At 45.3% G+C, this 25759-nt stretch overlaps 1 protein-coding gene across 3 annotated transcripts in view; it reads left to right on the top strand.

Annotated features, from left to right (window-relative positions):
* ADCK5 (aarF domain containing kinase 5) overlaps positions 1 to 25759 on the top strand; it is an 80124-nt gene that overhangs the window by 13807 nt on the left and 40558 nt on the right. For 2 of the 3 annotated variants that reach the window (XM_068128909.2, XM_068128910.2), the window contains exons 2-5: positions 2506 to 2603; positions 19005 to 19157; positions 19431 to 19506; positions 19747 to 19947. In XM_068128909.2, the coding sequence (XP_067985010.2) occupies positions 2506 to 2603; positions 19005 to 19157; positions 19431 to 19506; positions 19747 to 19947 (528 nt within the window). The remainder of the gene's footprint in view (positions 1 to 2505; positions 2604 to 19004; positions 19158 to 19430; positions 19507 to 19746; positions 19948 to 25759) is intronic. The other variant, XM_068128911.2, reaches the window with a different exon arrangement.

Here is a 25759-nt window from a genome sequence, read left to right as displayed (position 1 = left end):
GTGTCTTGTCCTGGGGGTATAAGTAAGCTTGTGTAGGTAAGCTAGTATTGCACTGTCTTCTTCTTCTGTAAATTCTTTTCGTATTTTTCCCTCTTCCTTGGTTTCTTTGGTCCTGTAAATATTAGTAATAAATTATATTTGTTCTTCCTACCTTGCCATCTTTCCTTCACATCCATTCGTCCTTGTCTTTTCCCTCATTGAATACCTGTGGCACGATTTGGCCAACGACTAAGAATCGGGTCTAGTTTTGTTAACGGTTCGAGCCGCGGGCTGCCATCCGCTCGGCAAATAACATCTTGTCCACGGTCTCGAACGAGGTTGCTCACCTGCCTCTCCGGAGGGAGCTGGGCAGCTTCAGGACTCACGTCGGTCAGTCATAGACAAGGGGATTAATCCCCCCTTGGTAAGGGAAAAAGGGCCGACGTTGAGATCCGCAACAATATATATATACCTGGTATTGCATACACATACATACATACATATATATATATATATATATATGGAGTGCATTCAGGAAGTATTCAGACCCCTTCACTTTTTTTACATTTTGTTATGTTGTAGCCTTATGCTGAAATTGTTTAAATTCATTTTTTCCCTCATCAATCTACACTCAATACCCCATAATGACAAAGAGAAAACAGGATTTTCGAAAGTTTTGCAAATTTATTAAAAAGAAAAAAATTAAATATCACATTTACATAAGTATTCATACCCTTTGCTACGACACTTGAAATTTAGCTCAGGTGCCACCCATTTCTCTTGATCATCTTTGAGATGTTTCTGCACCTTGATTGGAGTCGACCTGTGGTAAATTCAATTGATTGGACATGATTTGGAAAGGCACACACCTGTCTATATAAGGTCTCACAGCTGGCAATGCATATCAGAGTAAAAACCAAGCCATGAGGTCGAAGGAACTGCCTGCAGAGCTCAGAGACAGGATTGTGTCGAGGAACAGATCTGGGGAAGCCTACAAAAAAAAATTCTGCTGCATTGAAGGTTCCCAAGAGCACAGTGGCCTCCATCTATCTATAATTCCAGTAATCTCTGTGTGTGTGTCTGTGTGTTTGTTTGTCTGTGACCGCTGTTTCTCGACAACCACGGGTCCGATATACTTGAAACTTGCCAGGTATATTGCTGGGGACCTGAGGATGTGCCTTTTCAAGGTTTCATATTAATCGGAGAAGTAGTTACCGAGCTATGGCGATTTATTTACCAACCGTTCGCTTTGGCTTTGCGAATGGACCAAACCATTTCATGTAAATAGAGGGGGGGGGGGGTTCTACCGTACTCGCAAGCCGTTCGCTTTGGCTTTGCGAATGGACCAAACCATTTCATGTAAATAGAGGGGGGGGGTTCTGTGGTCGTTACTGCCACGTGGTTTCAAAGTTTTTTTTTGTTGTTGTTGTTTGCACGCATGTTTTTTTGCACCCACGTACGGGCACGCCCTAGTAATTCTTAAATGGAAGAAGTTTGGAACAACCAGGACTCTTCCTGGAGCTGGCCGTCCGGCCAAACTGAGCAATCGGGGGAGAAGGGCCTTGGTAACAGAGGTGACCAAGAACCCGATGGTGACCTATGGCTGAGCTCCAGAGATCCTGTGTGGAGATGGGAGAAACTTCCAGAAGGAGAACCATCACTGCAACACTCCACCGATCTGGGCTTTATGGCAGAGTGGCCAGACGGAAGCCTCTCCTCAGTGAAAGACACGTGAAAGCCCACTTGGAGTTTGCAAAAAAGCACCGAAAGGACTCTCAGACTGTGAGAAACAAGATTCTGTGGTCTGATGAAACCAAGATTGAACTATTTGGCTTCCGTATATATACACACACACACATAAACGCACACACACCCAAGGCGCCCTGTACATATTACATATGCAGAAAGTTTAACAATGCCCCATCCACTCCCTTTCTTTTATCTACTCCCAACCGTTCCCTTTTCCTCATCCTCTCCATGCTCGCCCTTGTGCTTAATCCTCTTCCTTTTGTCGTTTTTCAGCGGTGAAGCCTCTTCAATATTTGGCTATGTTTTTCTGTCCATCAAAACTTAAAAAGAACCACCTTTATAACCCACCTTGTTTAATAATTCTAAAGCATAATTATAATGGATTGTGAAGTGTTTCGTTCGTTTCTCGGCTTTGCCTATTTCATATTAAAAATGCCAAACTGAACTGCTTCCTTCGGACACTGGTGTGATTATTCCTTTTTCCAATATTTTCCCGCCTTACACTCTTGTTCACCATTTTACATGAACCATTAAAATTACAGCATTTCATGGCCACACAAACAGAACATAAGATGAGATTGTTTTGTTGAGCCAGGATAAATGGAGTGGAGGGAAGGCTCTGTACTAACCCAGAATTTGTTATTGTAGATAAGAGAAGACTCCAGTGGTTTAGCTGGCACATGTTGTGACATTGAGATCCATGTGAACTGTAATACATTGTTCTCATACTTTATATTTTTCATCACAGCAAGTTCTCACCTCCATGTCTCATGGCAGATGTCCTCGTGTCGATATCAACTCACAATGTTCTCTGTCAAGCAGCAGTTGCCAAGGATTTTCCATTTAAACAGTGACGTCAAGCAAGTGCCCACACGGTACATCTTGTCTTGTACCTTTTAACCTCTTACAATCCTTCAGAAGATTATTTTGTACTCTGTGCATGCACAATGTTTTGGGAAGCATGCTGCATGTTCAACAGTGTGCTGGCCTGTTTTTTTTGAGAAGTTCATGCATGATGCTGCAATACCAGGTTAAAATCCCATATACTGTGTTGATTTGTCCAAAGTCTGCTAGTGTTCCTGTTGAAGGAACGTGCCATTCCTGTTGAAGTATACAGTCACGTGAAAAAGGAAGTACACCCCATGTAAAGTTTTGACTTTTTCAACATATTTCAACATACAGCTATTTGATCTTCATTTCAACAATATTGATAGATAAAGGTGATATAATATAACAAATATCATGAAACATTTACATTTTGTAGTCCAGTGTGTACCCTGGATAAGAATAGGTACGCCGTATCCCTGCGTGTCGTAAGAGGCGACTAAGAGGGTTGGCGTCAGGAAGGGCATCCGGCATAAAAACATTGCCTCAAAAAGAGAACCATGACAATTACAACTACATGTGGGCAGGGTACAGCCCGAAGTGGAGATCGGTTTCTGAGGTTTGGGACATGGAATGTAGGGACAATGACAGGGAGATCAGGAGAAGTGGTGGAAGTATTGGTCAGAAGAAGAGTGGACATATGTTGTGTGCAAGAGACGAGATGGAAGGGAAGTGGTGTGAGAATGGTGAAGGGTAGGCAGGGACAGAAATACAAGTTTGTGTGGCAAGGGTGCCTGGAGGGCGTGAATGGTGTTGGTGTCCTGTTTTCTGAGGAGTTTGTAGACAGTGTGGTGAGTGTGACTAGAGTGAGTGATAGGTTGATGGTGGTGAAAATGATGATTGGAAAGCTCTTGGTGAACGTCATCTCGGGATATGCTCCGCAGGTTGGTCGAAGCGATGAAGAGAAGGACAAGTTCTGGTGTGCGATAGAGAAGCTGATGGAAAACGTGAAAGATGAGGAAGTTGTTGTGGTAGGAGGAGACCTAAATGGACATGTGGGAAGGAGTATGGATGGTTTTGACGGAGTTCATGGGTGTTACGGATATGGTGTGAGAAATGGAGAAGGTGAAAGGATTTTGGAGTTTGCTGATGGAGCTGATTTGTTGATTTGTAATACTCAGTTCCAGAAAGAGGATAATAAGCTTGTTACATACACGTCAGGTGGGTCGACGACAACCGTTGACTACCTGATGGTGCGTAGGCGAGATAGGGGGCACCTCCGGGACACAAAGGTGATCCCGGGGGAGGAGGCTGTTTCACAGCACCACTTGGTTCTCTGCGACGTAAGGGTGGAAGGTGCGAGGAGAGCTCAGCGGGTGAAGTACCAACCGAGAATGAAGGTGTGGAGGTTGAAAGAGGTGACAGTAAGGGAGGCATTAAAAGAGAGGCTGAGTAGGGTCGAGGATGATGTGGTTGAGCTTGAAAGTGGTTGGATGTCAATGAAAGCTAGTCTGTTGGGAGCCGTTGGTGAGGTATGTGGATGGACAAAAGGACCACCGAAGCACTCGGAAACATGGTGGTGGGATGATGAAGTTGGAAAGAGGATTGACGAGAAGAGGAAGAAGTTCAAGGAGTGGCAGAAGGCGAAGGGTACGGGAGCAGAAACAGCAGAGCATGAAAGTTATAAGGCAGCCAGGAAGGCTGCAAAGAAAGAGGTAGCAAAGGCGCAGGAGGCATGTAGGAAAATGTTCGGAGAACGCTTGGATTCGGAAGAGGGTCAGAAAGCAGTATTCAGGATTGCAAAGCAGATAGCGAAAGAGAGGTGTGATGTGATGGGGGTGAGTTGCTTGAAGGATGAAGTGGGACAAATCGTTGTCGACCCAGATGGAATTAAAGGAAGATGGAAAAGATATATGGAAATGCTGTTGAATACAGAGAATGAATGGGATGGCAACATAGAGAGTAACCCAGTTTTAGGACCGGCAGAGAAGATAACTGAGAAGGAAGTTGAGGAAGCGATAAAAGCAATGAAGGGTAGAAAAGCAGGAGGGCCGACGGGAGTTGTGGGAGATATGTTGAAGGCAGCAGGAAGTTGGGGTGTGAAGAGAATGACAGAGATCTGTAATCTGGTGGTGAAAGAAGGCCGCATTCCAGTGGATTGGGAACTGAGTACCCTCGTCCCTCTATTCAAGGGGAAAGGTGACCCTCTGGAGTGTGGCTCGTACTGAGCGATAAAGTTATTGGAGCATGGAATGAAGGTATTGGAAAGCGTGTTGGAGAGGAGGATAAGGAAAAAAAGTGAAGATCGACGAAATGCAGTTTGGATTAATGCCAGGAAGAGGAACGACAGACGCGCTTTTCATTGTGAGGCAGTTGCAGGAGAAGTACATGGAGAAGAGGAAGAAGTTGTTTCTTGGGTTTGTTGATCTGGAGAAAGCATTCAATCGGGTTCCACGCAAAGTATTGACATGGGCATTGAGGAAGTTAGGAGTGGAGGAATGGTTGATCAGAGTAGTGATGGCAATGTACAAAAGAGCGCGCACAGCTGTAAGGACGAAGGACGGGAACAGTGGTGAGTTTGAGGTGAAGGTGGGAGTGCATCAGGGGTCGGTACTAAGTCCACTACAATTTGTAGCTGTGATGGAGGTGCTGGCTCAGATGTAAAGGAGGGTTTACCGTGGGAGTTGTTGTATGCAGATCTGGTGTTGATTGCGGAAAGTATGGATGGACTGAAAGAAAAGATGAACACGTGGAAAGAATGTATGGAGATAAAAGGTCTGAAGGTGAATATCGTAAAGACGAAGGTGATGGCAAGTGGTAAAGCATGTGGTTCGGTGGAAAGAACTGGGAATTGGCCCTGTGCTGTGTGTAGGAAGGGTGTCGGAGTGAACTCCATTCAGTGTACAATGTGTGATGAGTGGGTTCATCAAAAATGTAGTGGTCTGAGAGGGTCATTAACCAGTGTGGCAGCTACATTCAAATGTAAGGTGTGCACAGAGGGAGCTGCAGATGGAGGAAATGTTGAGTTGGATCTTGGAGACGGCGTGAAGCTGGAAGGTGTGAAAACATTTTGCTTCCTCGGAGACATGCTGAATGGAGAAGGTGGATCAGACTCGGCAACGGTTGCTCGAGTGAGATGTGCATGGAAGAAGTTTCGGGAATTGAGTGGCGTGCTGATGATGAGGGGAGTGTCGCTGAAGCTGAAGGGAAAGGTGTATGCTGCATGTGTGAAGTGTTATGATTTATGGGAGCGAGACATGGGTAATGAACGTAGAGCAGCAACGAAGGTTGGAAAGGGTGGAAATGCGAATGGTTCGACGGATGTGCGGAGTATCGTTGAGAGAGAGGAAGACAAATGATGAATTGCGAAAGATGATGGGAATAGAGCCTGTGATTGATGCTGTGAAGAGGAACAGGTTGAGATGGTTTGGTCATGTGTTGAGGAAGGATGAAAGTGACTGGTTGAGAAGAGTGATGGAAATGAATGTAGAAGGAAGTAGAAGACGGGGAAGACCGAGAAAGACTTGGCTAAAGATGGTGGAAGAAGAAATGTGGGCAAGGGGGTTAACAAGGAGAGATGCAGAAAATAGGGCAAAATGGAGAAGATTGTCATGGGGACCGCAAGGCTAACCCCCGCTCTAGCAGGGAAAATGGCCTTTTAAAATGCATGTTGTTGTTGTTGTATTTACATTTTGTAGTCCATTGTATAATTTAAATAAAGATAAATGCAAATTTCGCATGTGGAAAAAGTAAGTACACCCTTGGCTCCAATAGGTGGTATTGCCCCCTTTGGCAAAACAACCTCAAGTAGGCGTTTCTTATAATTGTCTACCAGTCTCTGACATCGACTGGGAGAAATTTTTGCCCACTCCTCCATGCAGAATTCTTTCAGCTGTGCGATGTTTGAGGGGTTTCTTGCATGCACAGCTCGTTTCAAATCCCCCAACAACATCTCGATGGAATTTAGATCCAGGCTTTGGCTTGGCCATTCCAGAACCCTCCATTTCTTTCTTTTCAGCCATTCCTTGGTGGATTTACTGGTATGTTTAGGGTCATTGTCATGTTGCAAGGTCCACCTTCAGTTGAGCTTCAACTTTCCGACAGATGGCCTCACATTATCCTCAAGAACTCTCTAGTACAATGAAGAATTCATAGTGGATTCTATGATGGTGAGCTGCCCAGGCCCTGATGCAGCAAAGCTGCCCCAAACCATAATATACTCAGAGGCAAAAGTTATTGTGACATGGAATTTTTTCATTGGTAATCTTGTGAATGAATTTTTGGATTTGAACCAGAGAAAGAGTTTGTTAAAATGGTCGAAGAAACGCAACCAAGCAATTGTTGTTCGAATTGCACGAAATCTGCAAGAAGCATGACATATTCGAGAAAAATGGCCAGCAATGTTCACTTCAAAAGGCCAGACAACCAGACGCTTATCATTTCCACTCAATGCAGTCTTAAGAAGTGCAGAAGTCAGAAAAACACCTCTATTCATCATTCTGGAACAAGTTCGACATGCCACGCCTCGGGGAAAATGACTGATGGAGAGCTATAGGTATGCTTCAGTCTGGTACCTCGCAGCGTGACGTTGCTCGTCGATTCAACGTCCATAGAAACACCATTTGGCACTTATGGCGACGTTTTCAGCAAAACAATCAAGTTATAGACCGTCCCCGTAGTGGCCGCCCACCAGTAACGACCCCATGTCAAGACCGATGCATTCGAACCACGCACCTCCGACACAGGTTCCAGCCAGCAACCCTTACAGCCCGTACCATACCTGGCAACAGAGGTGTATCTGCGAGAACAGTTCGACGACGTCCACGCGTCTACGGCATCCGTGCAAGGCACCCAGCCCGACGGCCAATTCTAACGCCAGAACATCGACGTTGACGTCTCCAGTGGAGCAGACCACACGTTGCTCGAGTTGTACAGCTGTATCTTAATCAGAACAATGTTAATGTGTTACCCTGGCCCGCAAGATCCCCTGATTTGTCACCCATTGAACATGTCTGGGATGAAATGGAGCGACGTTTACGACGTCATCCGTATCCTCCAACAACGCTGCAGGAACTCCGCCAAATCCTTCCTCGGATATGGAATGATCTTCCCCAGGACTTTCATCGACGTTTAGTGGCCTCAATGAGGTGGAGGTGCCAGGCCTGCATCAATGCACAAGGTGGACACACTCGCTACTGACCGTGTGAACTTGCTTGTGAACCCCCTCTTGTGTTGTGGCTCATTTGCATATGCCAGGTGTGCTGTTCTTATGGATTGTTGATCGTTACCATACCTTGAAACATTTGTCTTTCCATGTAATAACATTTCATTCGCGGCAGTAAAAGTTTAACACTGATTCTGTTTGTTGTTTGTGTGTCACAATAACTTTTGCCTTTGAGTATATTTCCACCACCATGCTTTACAGTTGGTATCAGGTTCTTGTGGTCAAATGCTATCTTTGGTTTTCGCCAAACATGTCTTCTGGTACTGTTGCCAAATAGCTCTACCTTTGACTCATCTGTCCAGAGCACATTGTTCCACAGTGCTGGTCTTTGCTGAGGTGTTCATTGGCAAACTTTAGTCTTGCCCTGATGTTCTTTCTGGACAGCAAAGGTTTCCTCCTGGCACACCTCCCATGTAGATCAAATTTGTGCAGCCTCTTTCTAATGGTAGACTTGTGCACTTTGACATCAACAGTGGCAAGAGCTACCTGTAGGTCCCGTGATGACATTCTGGGGTTCTTGGAGACTTCTTTCAGCATCTTGCGGTCTGCTCTCGGGCTGAACTTGCTGGGGCAGCCTGGCCTGAACAAGTTGGCAGTTGTTTGGAATCTTCTCCACTTGTAGATGATCTTCCAGACAGTCGAATTATTGATTTCAAATTGTTTGGAGATCTTTTTAAATCCCTTCCCAGACTCGTAGGCATCTATAACCTTCTTTCTGAAGGCCTCAGAGAGCTCTTTTGATCGAGGCATGGTGACGTCACACACTTCAACAACAAAGAGCAAACCAAACTAAATGTCTGAGGTTTAAATAAGACAGTTTCCTCAAAGATCCTCTCTAACGATGTTCTAATCATTTGCACCTGAGCTGGTGCACCTGATTCTAATTTTATGTATTTGAAGTCGTGATAAATGTAGGGGTGTACTTACTTTTTCCACATACGAAATTTGCATTCATGTTTATTTAAATTATACAATGGACTACAAAATGTAAATGTTTCATGATATTTGTTATATTATATCACCTTAATCTATCAATATTGTTGAAATGAAGATCAAATAGCTGTATGCTGAAATATGTTGAAAAAGTCAAAACTTTACATGGGGTGTACTTACTTTTTCACGTGACTGTATATTGATGTCTCATAATGTCTTGCTATATTTATGACTCATGTACGAGGGGGTGCTCAAAAATGTATTGGCCCGAGATACAATGGGAGGAGAAATCCTAAAATTTATTTTTTATGCCTCCGCCCCCAAAGGTGGCCGCAGGCATTATGTTTTCGGGTTGTCCGACCGTCCGTCCGTCCATACGGGCTAAACCTCGTTTTTCTCAGCAACCACATGTCAGATTGAGACGAAACTTTCAGGGTAGGAGTGACACCCACGCAGAATGTTTTTATGATAATTGTGATGTCATAGGTCACATGGTATGGCATTCATTTTGGATTAAACACATAATTCAAAAAACATTTCTCGGAAACCGCTACAACAACAACAGCAAGGTCTCGGAAACAGCTGAATGGAAAAATTTGAAACTTGGCACATTGTCACGTACTCCCAATGGGGAACAACAGCATGATAATGATGACATCATAGCTGAAGTGGTATACTCGCCAAAAATGTTTTAATCAAATTCCTTATCCTAAAAATCTGAAATTGCATGCACATGATCTATGACCCATTTGTATTGAAATATTAAATTTATGACCATCGGTCACATAGTTTGGCAGCCATATTGGATTTAACCTAAAAACTTTTTAAAATCTTCTCCCCAAACCACCAAATCGATTGACTCGAAACTTTACGTGTGTCATTGACTAGGCATGGTGATTTAAAGGGTGACCACGAAAACGTCATTTGTCACATGTATTTGGCAGCCATCTTGGATAGAAAAATGAACCTTAACCGATCAACACAAAACTTCACAAACGTGATCCCCTACCTATACATATGCAGAGTGTACATTGTTAAGGTCATATGTCATGTGGCGTGGTAGCCATATTAGCTTGAATGCCGATAATTTTAAAAATTCCTTCTCTGAAACCACTCCACCGATCGATGTGAAACCTGTCATGGCTGGTGAAAATGTGATACTTGAAAACAGCTGAAGGAATTTAAATCAAACTTGTTAATTTTTAGCACAGTGAACGAGGGCATCTACCCATTGTGGGAATATGCGGAGGCATATTTGCGACAGTCATATTGCTCTAGTTTTTAAATTGTATAAGTATCTGCAGTCAGTAAGAAAAACATATCCTAACTTATTTTTACTTGTACTGTATATTGAAAAGTAACGCAACATTGTTGTTTCTTGGACTATTGTGAATATCTCGTTCCAATAAGTTTTTCCAACTTCCCTCGGACAAGCCTCTGCACGAGTCTTCTAACACGCAAGAAACAATGTGGCAGATCATCCATCCGCCACTCAAAGAGTGGTTCTGCGATTAAAAAGTCGAAACCTCGATGATTAACAATGCCGAGCTCATGATCATAAGGGCCACTGAATCAGTTAGTGGACAAATCGATTGTTACTTCAACCTCCGAAGGTGGACGGATTTTATGTTTTCACCCTGATCTGTTTGTCTGTCTGTCTTTTTGTTTGTCTGTGAGCAGGATGCCTGAAAAATATATCGATGGATTTGGACGAATATTGGTGGACAGGTTGGGTGTGTGACAAGGACGAATGGATTAGATTTTGGTGAAGATCCGGATGCGGATGCTAGAATTTTTAACTGATTCTTCACCATGAGGCAAAAACGATTATATAGCAACATATCTCAAAATGTTATGGACGAGTTATGACAAAACTAGATGGATGAGTTGGGTAGATGACGAGAACAAGCCGATTAGATTTTGGTTCAGGTCCTGATCCAGATCCGGCCTATGAAAGAGATACAAAACGTAAACTGTTCGGCCTGGCAGGGGTATGAGCTCTAGCAAGTGCTCTTCTAGTTACCCTCACCTGAGGAGAGGGTATTGCATTCGTGTTTGTTTGTTTGTTTGTTTGTCTGGCTGTTTGTTTGTCTGCACAGAATAAATATGATTTTCTCTGCAACCGTTGATCCGATTGACAGGAAATTTTCACAACAGGTGCAACTCGACCTGTAGAATTTTTAAATGGTAATTATGACGTCATATGTCACGTCGTATGGACGCCATCTTGGAAAAACCGAAAAACTTTGCACCTCTATATCTCCGAAAGCACTGTTTAGAAAAAATTGAGATATGGCTCATGTAAAGAACACTCCATGTGGAATAACATATGTTAATGATGATGTCATAGGTGCCTCCATTATGACGTCGTAATTGGACAAGTACAAAACTTCATCCGATCGAGATGAAATTTCTTGAGAATCATCTAGGGATAAATTGGTGGGGAGAAAAAAAATAATGATGACACCATCGGTCACGGGGTTCGGTCGCCATATTTGTTTTAACAGAAAAGTAAACCACCGAAAAAGAAAAGGAAAGTAAACCACCGAAAACATCCTGGCAAGGGTCTGCAATCTCTGATTGCTCTTTCTAGTTTTCATTGTATTTGCTAAATATTGGTAGAAATGTACTGTATGCACATCTAAAGAAAGGGTATTGTCACTCTGCAGACCTGGATAAAATTACAAGCTGATCAAACAAGTGGAGCATGTCTTTCAATCCTGATAAATCTCACACTTTCACGATGTCTCTCGGAAAAGACTGTCTAGAAAACCCTCCCATATACTTTTTCAACAATCCTCTCCAAGAAGTTCAGTCACTCAAGCTTTTGGGTCTCACTATCTGCCATGATCTTTCCTGGGAAAACCACATTTCCACGCTGGCCTTCCAAAGCCAGTTGCGGACTGGGCATCCTCCGTCGTGCGAAGATCTCCTGATGTCTCTGTTCCCTACTGTTGTTGTGCTTCCTTTCTCTCCTCCTCTTGTCTCCTGCTCCCTGTATTATATGTTTCTACATGTTAGTTCTTCTACGATCCTCGACTCAGTGTAGAAAAAAAGAGGGTGATTCCTGTTTGGATGGTCCTGGTTGTATGAGTGGTTGTGTGAATTTATTTCTGAAAGTGTCAAAGTGTAGCATAGATTGAAGGAATTTAGATTCTCCATTTCTTACGTCTCGGTCTCTTTTCCTCTAAAGGACCTCGATTGATGACCCAGGCTGACGAGACGTGTTTGTTAAAGTGTTTTGCAAGTATATAAGATAGATGTATTTTGAGTGTGCTACGAGGGTAGAAGTCTGTTTTGGTATGAGATGAGTGTATCACAAGAGAAAATAATTCTAAATACTCCCTCAACTTTCTTACTTTCTTTCTCTCTCTCTCTCGCGCGCCCTCTGCTGGCTGTCGGTGTGTTTGGGCGCGGCAAGATGGTGGCTGTGCATGTGTGGTGAGGTACGAGCTGCTCTGCTGTTCTACTCTTTTGCCCCTTTCCACGTCGTATCTCACCTTTTCCTTCCCCCTGTTCGTTTATCTTTACATCCTTACTCTGCATTTGTGCCCCAACCCCTCCCCTTTGATCAGACCCAACACTTCGGGGCTTCGGCCTCCCCCATCCCCCTCTGCCTCCCTTTTCCCTCCTCGATTCCCTTTTTCTTATCTCGTTTGTATTTATATTCACTCCGTGTCCTTTGTTTCCTTTTCCTTTTTCTGAGAGAGAGAAAGAGAGCCCGCAGCTGTTTGTGGATAACTTTTGCATTAATCGGCGGCCCATCCCGTCCTGCGGCTGATCGCTTTTTTCTCCACCAGCTGTGTTTGTTTTCGCCTTTGAAAATCTGTCTCGGCTCGTAATTAATTAATCACTGTTCGAGAGCGATATTCACTCTCCCGTCCTCGTCCCCCCCCCCCCCCCCCGGTCCTCGTCCCCCCCCCCCCCGGTCCTCGTCCACTCCCCCCCGTCCCTCGTCCCTCGTCCCTCGTCCCCCGTCCCTCGTCCCCCGTCCCTCGTCCCCCGTCCCTTGTCCCCCGTCCCTCCTCCCTCCTCCCTCGTCCCCCGTCCCCCGTCCCTCCTCCCCCGTCCCCCGTCCCCCGTTCCTCCTCCCTCCTCCCTCGTCCCCCGTCCCTCATCCCCCGTCCCACCCCCACCCTCGTCCCTTGTCCCCCCCCTCGTCCCTTGTCCCCCCCCCCTCGTCCCTTGTCCCCCCCCTCGTCCCTTGTCCCCCCCCCCTCGTCCCTTGTCCCCCCCCCCCCCCCCTCGTCCCTTGTAAATCATGACTTCGTTTTCGCGTTACGCGGCATATGAAGCGTTAACTCGTAGACATGGCGTTGTTTGCGTCCCACCGAACGAGGTCAGCGTCGAAGACCTCGTTATTGCTGTGGGCAACATAATCGGTATTGATAAAGTTCGCGCGGCCTCACGAATGAACAAACGTGTCGTTATTTTCGTATCCGAGGCTGAACTGGTTCACGAGATTGTATGTGCAGGATTATCGACAGATGACGGACATTTCGTACTCGTGTCCCCTCTCGACACTCCAGCCGTTAAGGTCATCATCTCGAACTGTCCTCCATTCCTGAAGAACGAGAGACTGGTCTCCGAACTATCTCGTTATGGTACTGTGGTTTCGCATGTCACGATGTTACCTTTACGTTGCCAGGACGACCGGGCTAAACATGTGATGTCTTTCAGGAGACAAGCTTATCTTGTACTTCCTCCTTCTAACGTCGAAAGAACGCTGAACATTGTTTTGAAATTCAAAATTGATAATCATGATTACCAATTATACGTAACCACTGACACCTTGAAATGTTTTGAATGTGGTAAATTCGGACACCTGAAACGCTCTTGCCCAAAAACGGCTTCGTCGAACGATGGGACAAACCACGTAAACAACAAGGATTCTTCTTCTTCATCTTTTGCTTCGGCTGTGAAGGGAACATCTTCCATGTCCGGCAATAACGCTCAGCCTTCCCATCCCGATGATCCAAACAGCACAACGAACGTCGGGGATGGTTTCACCATTGTTCCGTCAAGAAAGAGAAAGACCCTTCCCGACGGTCATTTAACTCAGAAAAAGGCAGCATTTAACAATAAGCAACCTGTCGGTAACACCCCCCCAGTCGTGACCGATGCCACTCTACAAGGCTTACCTGGGACAAACCCTGTACCTACAGCCAACAAGTTCGGCCCCCTTTCATGTGAGGACATAGACGTTCCACATGCAGGGACTGGTTTACCTGTTAACAAATCAAATGGAATCGTCTCACCTGTTACGGACTCGGCTATTGGAAAGTCCTCTGATGATTTTGCTGAGACCACTGGTGATGAACCTGCTGAGACCACTGGTGATGAACCTGTCGAGACCATGGATGATGAACCTGCTGAGACCATTGGTGATGAACCTGCCGAGACCACTGGTGATGAACCTGCCGAGACCACTGGTGATGAACCTGCTGAGACCATTGGTGATGAACCTGCCGAGGCCACTGGTGATGAACTTGCTGTCACTTTGGAAAATGTTAATCCTGAGCATGATGATGCTGAATTCCCGCCAGCAGAAAATAGCGAAACTGTCTCAGTTACTGCTCTCACTTCATCACCGGGTGAAGCTGGAATCGCAGGAATCAATATCTTGCAAGAGACTCCTATTCTGCTAGATACCGCCACACCATCGGAGGTTGTTGCAGTCGGGGGAAGCAACATCGCTGCATCTGCTGATGCTGTTTCTGTTTCACAAAATCCACAGATTATTGCTGTTATTCCTCAAAGCAATGTTCCCACGGTGGGAGAGCACACAGATGTTACAACTAGTGCAGGTCCGTGTGCCAATATTGATGACAGCAGCGACATGCAGGATTATACAAGCTTGTGTGATTCGGAAATTAAAACTGACTCCGACGAATCTGACCTGGAGGAAGCAAACAGCCAGGTGGAAGCAATGGAGAAACCTACCAGTCTAGGTCCTACTTCCCCTGAACAAATACGACTTTTCTTGCAAAATACGTACAGGAAACGCAGTATAAACCTAACAGAATACTTTCCCGATTTACCGTCCTTCCTTGAGTGTGCTCAGGCTATTATACGCAGGCCTGACTTATTCAACTTTCCTCAGACACATTGTCACCGTTTAAGAAAATTGATCGCCAAGACGAAAAAGACTCTAAGTTAATTCATGGTGAGTTTCAAGATTGGAACAGTAAATGTCAATGGTGGTGGAAGTTCACTCCGCCAGATCCAGATCAAGCAGCTGATAAACGCAAACGGTCTCGACATAGCGTTGTTGCAGGAGACCCACGCTGTCAGATCTGTTCAGGCCCAGTGGCGGCTCATTATGGATAAGGAGTGTTTCTTTAGTAACAGCTCCTCGTCTAAGGCAGGAATCATGTTTGTCTTAGGGAAACATTTCCAACCATCCTCGCTTCAATTTGCGAATATCATTGATGGCCATCTTGCCTCTGTGACCTTCTACCTCAATCAGGCCAAGTTTACAATCCTTAATGTGTATGCTCCAAGCAAAAATGGTGAGCGGATCTCCTTCTTTGCTGAACTGAGAAAGTTCCTCCAAACACTGGATCTGCAGACTTGTCTAATTATTGGTGGCGATTTTAACTGTACTGTTAATGCCTCATGCGACCGAAACGGGCCGGAACCTCAACCATGTACCGCAAAACTCTTTGCAAATATCATCGCAAAATATAATCTCCATGATGTCTGGCGCTTGCAACACCCTTCCGAACAATCCTACACATGGTGTCGTTGTTCCAACAACCACATCTCACTTGCGAGGCTTGATCGCATTTATGTAAATTCTCACCTGTTACATGGAGTTTGCAAATCTGACATCGTGCCTTCCGGTTTCTCCGATCACTTCCTAGCTCGAGCATTCGTTCAACTCTCGAAACCGTGTCCAGGGAGTTCTCACTGGAAGTTCAACAATAGCTTAATAGAAGACTTCAACTTTATTCAGGCTTTTGAATCTTTCTGGACAGATCTCTTGGAACGGAAGCTAAGCTGTTCTGTTAACCCACTGGTGTGGTGGGATCTAGTAAAAACCCAAATCAAAGGCTTCTGCCAACAATACCAGAGCTTCTCAAAAAGGGCTGATTATGAAGCAAGGAAATTATTGCAATTAGAGATTTTACATCTTCAGAGGGTCACAGGACAAAATAATAATGTGCAAAGAGCCTTAACCGAAAAACAGTCTTTATTGAAAGAAATAACTGAGAGGAATGCACGTGGTGCCCTAGTTCGGATGAGGGTGCAGCACCTTAACGAGACAGACATACCAACAAAGTATTTTTTTTCCTTAGAGAAACGCCTCCCGAACAAACAGCTCTCTCAACTGCGTTTGGCAGACTCATCCATCACTTTCAACCAATCAGTTATTAAACTTGTCACAAAGGAATATTTCTCGAAAATATACTCGATGGAGCAAATAAATCCCGTCAGTGTCGCCTCTATCTCCGTAGGGCTGCCAGTGTTGTGTGAGGGTGGACGTTCCTACCTGGAGGGGCCCATTACCTTGGACGAACTTGGCGCCGCTCTGCACAGCCTTGCTGTTGGGAAAGCGCCCGGATTGGACGGACTCACAACTGAATTTTATAATAAATTCTGGCATCTACTGGGTCCCGAACTCCTCAACACCTTGAACGCAAGCTGCCAGCTTGGAGAGCTCCCTCAGAGTTGCCGACGGGCTATTCTCACCCTCATTCCAAAGAAAGGAGACCTGCTCTATATTAAAAACTGGCGCCCAATCTCTTTGCTATGCACAGACTATAAAGTATTCTCAAAAGCCCTGGCATTGCGACTTACTCCTCATCTCTCCTCATTGTTGAAAGAAGACCAATGTTATTGTGTACCCAAGCGCTCCATCTATGACAACATCTCCCTCGTAAGAGACATGATTGAACTGTGCAAAGAAAACCCCACAGATTTGGGACTCCTTCTCCTTGATCAGGAGAAGGCCTTTGACCGCGTCGATCATCGGTACCTCTTCAAAGTGCTTGAACGGTTTGGACTTGGTCCGACCTTCATTTCTTACATTAAGATACTGTATAACAATATCTCTAGTGTGCTTAAGATAAACAATGGACTTGTTACACCCTTGCCTGTCAACAGGGGAATTCGACAAGGTTGCCCCCTCTCTGGCTTGCTCTATGCTCTCTCCATCGAACCCTTACTGGGTTATTTGCGTGCTAGACTAACCGGGGTTGGGTTTTCTCATCTTGAACGGCCCATTAAGGTGCTGGCATATGCTGATGATGTGTGTGTTTTTGTGCGGAACCTCAATGACATTAACGTTGTCCGTTATTGTCTATCCGTGTTTGAAAAGGCTTCTTCAGCCAAAGTGAATTGGGAGAAAACGAGCGCCATTTGGCTTGGTCCGTCATGTCACTCGGCACCCAAACTTCCTGCTCCTCTTGCATGGGCCACTGATGGCGTGAAATACCTTGGAGTGTTCTTGGGTAATGACGCCATAGTAGCAAAGAATTGGGCTGGTCTGTTGGATCTTGTTGAAGGGAAACTGCAAAAATGGAGAAATCTGATAACACAACTGTCTTATCGTGGAAGGGTCTTGGTGATCAACAGTTTGGTGGCCTCTACCCTATGGCACAGGTTCTTTGTGCTGCACCCTCCGGTAGTGTTGCTTCAACAGCTCCAGAAGTGCTTTGTGTCTTTCTTCTGGGATGGAAAGCACTGGTTGCGACCCGAGGTCCTCAGCTTGCCACTGACCGATGGAGGCCAAGGCCTGGTTGACATAAAGAGCCGGTTAATGGCCTTTCGACTTTCGGTTGCTCTACGCATGCTGTACATGCACCCCTCTCCACCTTGGGTCGGCGTCGCTCGTCGCCTTTTGCAGCAGGCGGGGAGACTAGGCTATGACCACGCTATATTCTTGATGGATCTCTCGCATCTTGATATGTCTCCCCTCTCCAGGTTTTATCAAAGTGTACTAAACGCATGGCGAACTCTAACGACAACAAGAGCTACGCATTCGTACACAAAGCAAATGTTCTTGATGGAACCTTTGTTTTACAATTCAATTTTCCATGATATGCCTGCTGATAGGTGCCTCGTTCAACGCTTTGTCGCGAAGAACATAAAATCGGTCGCCGATCTTTTAAGCCCAAGTGGCAGTTGGATTGGAGCTGATGCATTGGCAAGCCTGGTTGGCGTGCGATCCTCCAGAGTTGTGGCACGTATGCTACGCTGTGTGCTTCATACCTATGTACAGCTTGCACCTAACTGGGAGCAAGTCCAAGCAGACAACGAACAAGGTGCCTCTCCTGCTACCTTTCCTGAACTTATTTGCAAGTTTTCTCTTGCCAACTCTCCTCCGTGTACCCCCTTTAGCATAGGATTCAATGGGTTTCCTAAACAAAAAGACCTCTATTTGGGTTGCGTAAGTTTCCTTTTGCAAGGGCAAATGACACAGCGGAGGGTTCGATGGAGAGACCTCTTACCTTGTTCCCCCCCATATTTTCCTAATTGGAAAGGATTCTATCATCCTCCTGTGCCGCCACGACATGGTGACCTCCAATGGAGACTTGCACACTGGATCCTCCCCTCTAACCACTTGCTGCACCGCTTCTCAAGTCTCCTAGCAGATGAATGTCCCTTTTGTAAAAGACCTGAAAACCTCTTTCATATTTATGTTGAATGTCAACGGTTGGCTCCTTTATTTATCTTTCTTAAGAATTGTTTTGGCAGGATTGGCTTGGTTTTCAACACTTGTGTTTTCATTTATGGCTTAGACATCTCACACAAGAATATGAATGATGTGTTAGGTAATTTCCTGCTTGCACAGGCAAAAATGGCAGTGTATAAATCAAGAAAAAGAAAAGTTGATGATCTCGGAGCTAATGAGGAAAATGCCTTATTCTTGTTTAAAAATCTTGTGACGAGCCGTGTAAAGTTAGACTTTGCCTTTTTCTCCATAACAGGAAGGCTGCCACAGTTTGAGACCAAATGGTGCGTGAAAGAAGTCATTTGTAAAATCCTGGAGAAACGTTTATTGTTTTGTGAAATGTTTTGTGCATAATTTTTACTGTATTTTACTGTATTAATATTTTTTGTTTGTTTCTCTGCTTGAAATGACAATGTGACCCCTATTTGGGGGTTTTCTTTTTCTATTTTTATAATAAAAAGATACAAAAGTCTCTTTCTTTCTCTCTCTCTCTCTCTCTCTCTCTCTCTCTCTCTCTCTCTCTCTCTCTCTCTCTCTATCTCTATCTCTATCTCTATCTCTATCTCTATCTCTATCTCTATCTTTCTTTCTTCCCCCCCCCCCCCCCCCCCTTAGACAATGGGCACATGGCCGAAGATATCTGAGGAACATTTTGTTTGGCACATCCATCGTCTTACCACTTTCTGCCACGGCAGTTTATGTAGCATCGGAGCCACGAGAAAGACGAAGAATGAGGCTGTTGTTTGAGGGTGCAGGCCGTTTCTGCCGGTGTGTTCTTCAAATTATTATTATTTATAAATTTGTAAGCACAGTCATGCAATCAACACCTAGTATGGATGGAACCATGTGTGGAGCACAAGAGTTGTCAAAACTATTTAAGTTCTATGGCTATGAATGTTGTGGATCAGGAGATAGCGGATAGAGTTTTTAAAGCACTTGGGAAAACAATCTAAGACCACAAGTTTTTTTGCATCACTGCACTGCAACAAGTTTATTAATTTATTAAAGACTTTGTGGTATTGGAATTTTTTGTTGTTGCAGGTCTGTGAATGTTGGATTGAAGATCTCATTTGACTACTGGTGGACAATTAATGTCATACTTCGTGATGAAGCAGAGGTATGCAGATTTCTTAATCGCAACGAGGTGTGTGTGTGTGTGTGTGTGTGTGTGTGTGTGTGTGTGTGTGTGTGTGTGTGTGTGTGTGTGTGTGTGTGTGTGTGTGTGTGTGTGTTTAACATAAAGTTTGTGGGGGCACCATAAATATTGTTGCTCTCTACTATAAGTCACATTTCCTTGACCAAAATACTTTTTCCATTTGTCCACATAGGAGGTTTAACATAAGATTTCTTGTTTCAGGACAGTGCAGAGAGCATCCAGAAAATGTCAGCTTGTCACAGACGAGCAGCCCAGGGCATCGTGGATGGAGCGATAAGGAATGGCGGTGTTTATATAAAACTTGGGCAGGGCCTGTGTGCATTTAACCACTTACTGCCTGTCGAGTTCATCGATACGTTGAGGGTGCTTGAAGACCGAGCCATGCAATGCAGGAATAATGAGGTACGATGGTGTACTTGTGCTCAAGGTGTACTGTATGAATGGAATTGTGTGTGCATGTGGGATTACCTGCAATGTAGCAAAAATGAAGTATATAAAGTCTAAAATAGAAGTACTGAATTTACCGACCGATGGTGCAGAGGTAGCGTACTTACATTTGAACTTTATGGTCTGGATTTGATTCTCGGCCCAACCATAAACTCGGACTGGTACTTCTCAGGCACGACATTGCATCTCAAAGTGTGCCGTCCCTCAGGTGCAGGTGGAGCTGGGAACCCATCTGTGCCAGCATTAGTTTGTGGACATTAAACATCCCTGTGTTTTTCACGAAGATTAGGCGAGTTATCGCCAGTACCCTGAACAAATTACGAATTGCTGCACCTTCAGTCGACCATCAGACCTGGGAAACTGGTTCATTAAAGAATTGGTACCACCTCCCGCCCACCCTAGCCAACCCCAAAAGAAGGTGGGAATAATTGGAATAGTTGAAGAAGAAGAAGAAGAAGAAGTAGTACGTAGCAGTTTCACTTGGATCGAACCGCCACTTCCCAATTTTTTTTTTCAATAAACCACAACCCCACACCAAAAAAAACCAACAATAATACAGACCATCCTCGAGTTACGATGTAGGCGACTTACGATGACTCGCACTTACGACCGTCGCAAAAATCTCAGTTGCTCCTTGTACCTCGCACTGACAACATCCCTTAAGCTCCATCACCTATAAGTGTGTGTGTACCGTACTGCCATCATCATGTCTAGCAAGAGGAGGAGTGCATCCACTGATGGATCGGAGAAAAAGAAGAGGAAGGCGATCGACCTGGAGTTAAAGATGAAAATAATCATGCAGCACGAGAACGGTAAAAGTGTGGCCGCCATCTCACGTGACTTAGGCAGTTGCACAGAGAACCATCAGCGTATGCTTTTCTACGCCAGGGCCAGAGCACTCGGGTCGAAAGTGTAGATTATGCGAAGAATTTTCATGTCACGCAAGTAGGCCTGTGATTTATTTTCAAATGTGACTCACATCGTATTTTACTGTAAGCATACATCTCTATCATGCTCAAATAGTGAAGGTAGGGATAACTGGATTACTGATAGAACTTTGGTGAACGACATTGAGGGTAACGTTTCTCCAACATCAACCAATGGTTTAACCTCCGTCGAGCAAGCATCTCCATCTCCATCATGGGAAAACGTGAAAGATGAGGAAGTTGTTGCGGTAGGAGGAGACCTAAATGGACATGTGGGAAGGAGTATGGACGGTTTTGAGGGAGTTCATGGGGGTTACGGATATGGTGTGAGAAATGGAGAAGGTGAAAGGATTTTGGAGTTTGCTGATGGAGCTGATTTGTTGATTTGTAAAACTCAGTTCCAGAAAGGGGATACTAAGCTTGTTACATACACGTCAGGTGGGTCGACGACAACCGTTGACAACCTGATGGTGCGTAGGCGAGATAGGGGGAACCTCCGGGACACAAAGGTGATCCAGGGGAGGAGGCTGTTTCACAGCATCACTTGGTTGTCTGCGACATAAGGGTGAAAGGTGCGAGGAGAGCTCGGCGGGTGATGTACCAACCGAGAATGAAGGTGTGGAGGTTGAAAGAGGTGACAGTAAGGGAGGCATTAAAACAGAGGCTGAGTATGGTAGAGGATGATGTGGTTGAGCTTGAACATGGTTGGATGTCAATGAAAGATAGTCTGTTGGGAGCCGTTGGTGAGGTATGTGGATGGACAAAAGGAACACCGAGGCACTCGGAAACATGGTGGTGGGATGATGAAGTTGGAAAGAGGATTGACGAGAAGAGGAAGAAATTCAAGGAGTGGCAGAAGGCGAAGGGTACGGGAGCAGAAAAAGCAGAGCATGAAAGTTATAAGGCAGCCATGAAGGCTGCAAAGAAAGAGGTAGCAAAGGCGCAGGAGGCATGGAGGAAAATGTTCGGAGAATGCTTGGATTCGGAAGAGGGTCAGAGAGCGGTATTCAGGATTGCAAAGCAGATAGCGAAAGAGAGGTGTGATGTGATGGGGGTGAGTTGCTTGAAGGATGAAGTGAGACAAATCGTTGTGGACCCAGATGGAATTAAAGGAAGATGGAAAAGATATATGGAAATGCTGTTGAATACAGAGAATGAATGGGATAGCAACATAGAGAGTAACCCAGTTTTAGGACCAGCAGAGAAGATAACTGAGAAGGAAGTTGAGGAAGTGATAAAAGCAATGAAGAGTAGAAAAGCGGGAGGGCCGACTGGAGTTGTGGGAGATATGTTGAAGGCAGCAGGAAGTTGGGGTGTGAAGAGAGTGACAGAGATCTGTAATCTGGAGGTGAAAGAAGGCCGCATTCCAGTGGATTGTGAACTGAGTACCCTCGTCCTTCTATACAAGCGGAAGGTGACCCTCTGGAGTGTGGCTCGTACCGAGCGATAAAGTTATTGGAGCATGGAATGAAGGTATTGGGAAGGGTGTTGGAGAGGAGGATAAGGAAGAAGGTGAAGATTGACGAAATGCAGTTTGGATTTATGCCAGGAAGAGGAACGACAGACGCGCTCTTTATTGTGAGGCAGTTGCAGGAGAAGTACATGGAGAAGCGGAAGAAGTTGTTTCTTTGGTTTGTTGATCTGGAGAAAGCATTCGATAGGGTTCCACATGAAGTATTGACATGGGCATTGAGGAAGTTAGAAGTGGAGGAATGGTTGATCAGAGTAGTGATGGCAATGTACAAAAGAGCGTGCACAGCTGTAAGGACGAAGGACGGGAACAATGGTGAGTTTGAGGTGAAGGTGGGAGTGCATCAGGGGTCGGTACTAAGTCCACTACTATTTGTAGCTGTGATGGAGGTGCTGGCTCAGAACGTAAAGGAGGGTTTACCGTGGGAGTTGTTGTATGCAGATGATCTGGTGTTGATTGCGGAAGGTATGGATGGACTGAAGGAAAAGATGAACAAGTGGAAGGAATGTATGGAGACAAAAGGTCTGAAGGTGAACATAGGAAGGACGAAGGTGATAGCAAGTGGTAAAGCATGTGGTGAGGTGGAAAGAACTGGGAAGTGGCCGTATGCTGTGTGCAGGAAGGGTGTCGGAGTGAACTCCATTCAATGTACAATGTGCGCTGAGTGGGTTCATCAAAAATGTAGTGGTCTGAGAGGGTCATTAACCAGTGTGGCAGCTACATTCAAATGTAAGGTGTGCACAGAGGGAGCTGCAAATGGAGGAAATGTTGAGTTGGATCTTGGAGACGGCGTGAAGCTGGACGGTGTGAAAACATTTTGCTACCTCGGAGACATGCTGAATGGAGAAGGTGGATCAGACTCGGCAATGGTTGCTCGAGTGAGATGTGCATGGAAGAAGTTTCGGGAACTGAGTGGCGTGCTGATGAGGAGGGGAGTGTCGTTGACGCTGAAGGGAAAGGTGTATGCTGCATGTGTGAGAAGTGTTATGATTTATGGGAGCGAGACATGGGTCATGAATGTAGAGCAGCAATGAAGGGTGGAAATGCGAATGGTTCGGTGGATGTGCGGAGTATTGTTGAGAGAGAGGAAGACAAATGATGAATTGCGAAGGATGATGGGACTAGAGCCTGTGATTGATGCTGTGAAGAGGAACAGGTTGAGATGGTTTGGTCATGTGTTGAGGAAGGATGAAAGTGACTGGTTGAGCAGAGTGATGGAAATGAATGTAGAAGGAAGTAGAGGACGGGGAAGACCGAGAAAGACTTGGCTAAAGATTGTGGAAGAAGAAATGCGGGCAAGGGGGTTAACAAGGAGAGATGCAGAAAATAGGGCAAAATGGAGAAGATTGTCATGGGGACCGCAAGGCTAACCCCCGCTCTAGCAGGGAAAATGGCCTTAAAATGCATGTTGTTGTTGTTGAGCAAGCATCTCCATCGTGAAACTCATAAAGAAGGTGCTTTTTCCCCCATAATTGTTCTTAAACCTAACCTGTATGCTCGCGGTTTATACAATATCTCGGCTTATTGACGAGTGAAGAGGAAGGCGATTCTGGTATGCACCTTCTCTGTCCTCTGCCTCACCACTGATGGATGACCAGCCATCTTGTTCGAAGGAATGATTTGTGTGTTTATATGTGTTTATGTTATGGGGTACTTTATCACTTCTTATTGCAGTTCCACATTATTTGTGTACCTCGTTATGTACCTGGATTTTGGTAAGCTTTTTTTGTGCAGTAAAACGCATTGTAATGTCATAAAGTCTTTTATTTCAACCCTTTTATTTATTTTACTTATTGTACAGTGTATGGATTGGATTGGATTATGGGATTTAGGCTGTATGACTTTTAACAAATGATGCTATGGTGGAATACGGACTTGGAAATATTTAATAAGTAATATATAATAAGTCCATGAGGGGTGATTTGACTTACGACCTGCTTGTTGGAACGTAACCCCGTCGTAACTCGAGGAGAGTCTGTAATACCTTTGATAATAAGGAGACCTTTATGCCACCTTTGACAATAAAGAGGGGAATGTTGTTGGGGAATATACTGTTACAGACGTGGCTTGGATGTTATTTACCGAGCGGTTTTATGGTATGACCACGTCTGCACAAGTTACCCGATTGTGCCCGAACGTTTAGTCGCGCGATGCTGGCTCAATAAGAAAAAGAAGACACCCGGCTGGATTACAATAACACAATACGACACCAAGGGTTCAGTTCTCAAGACCTCCGGAGGAGATTATATTCGTACGGAAAGGTCAGATTACAGGGGCTAGAGTTATAATCACAGAAAGACAGGCACTTAGACACACTCTTATATTAACCCCGGACAGACGACAGACAAACGGGACAAGGCTGACTCACACGGGGGTTGATGAAAAGGACAGCGGGTATCGATGGCTCAAGGTGCACTCTTGGCTCAAAGCAGGGTCCAGTACGGTCCGGTCCGGTCCAAAGATGCGGGGAGGTATCGTCGCGCTGGGGGTGGCGGTGGCTTCTCTCTCCAAGCTGAGGCGCATCTGACGTCACATCCGGCGCGGGGCCGCGTATATCCGGCGGGGAGTGACACGCCCTCGGCTCGTTAGCTCCGCCTCGTGGAATCGGCACGTTGCTTCTCATTGGGTGCGTGCGGGGGGTTTACCAGGCTCCGCCCTTGACGAGGAGCTGACAAGGAGCCCCTTCGTGGTAACCCCGTGGAGCGCATGGTCTATGGCGCTAATCGAGCCGGTGTGAGGACGCATCCTCCCCCGCTCCGCCGCCATCTCCTCTGTTGTTGTTGTAATTGTTGGGGAATAAGATGGAAGGAGGTATGGGAAAGGTCCTAAACTCACTACTGATGCCATATAATCACATTCTGGTGCAACGAAGAGTCATAATTAATGGAGACGAGGCCTTAACTGACATAGAATAAGAATAACTAGGAAGATGTCCGAAAGTTGTCTACGTGTGGTGCGGTGGACCTGGGCACGACATTTAATGGGGGAATAAGGGGAAGGTCGGCTCTACTGATTGTTATTTACATGCAATGGGACTAGGGAATGGGGGATCGGGGAAAGTTGGGGAGTATTGGAGAAAATAGGGGAATATTTACAAGCGGATATGGAGGCCAAATTCCATATTCGCAACATTGCACCCTTCTCTACCCTCGGGGCGTCCCGACCCGATAAATTTTTACCTACTTTAGTGTGGCACGCAATGTAGTTCCCTCTACTATTAACTCTACCCTGAGTGCGACAGTTTTACAGATATTCACAAATGAGTAAATATGTCCCCCTGCGACGTTGCACCCTTCTCCTCACAGAAACACACCCACAGGATAACCGAATCCGGAAAGAATTCTCAAACTAAACATACAGCCGGTAGGGA

This window comes from Myxine glutinosa, chromosome 9 (genome assembly GCF_964187855.1).
Source record: "Myxine glutinosa chromosome 9, kmMyxGlut1.1, whole genome shotgun sequence".
Classification (NCBI taxonomy): domain Eukaryota; kingdom Metazoa; phylum Chordata; class Myxini; order Myxiniformes; family Myxinidae; genus Myxine; species Myxine glutinosa.
The sequence above is the reverse complement of the archived record's forward strand: the minus strand, read 5'-3'. Positions and strand labels throughout refer to the sequence as shown.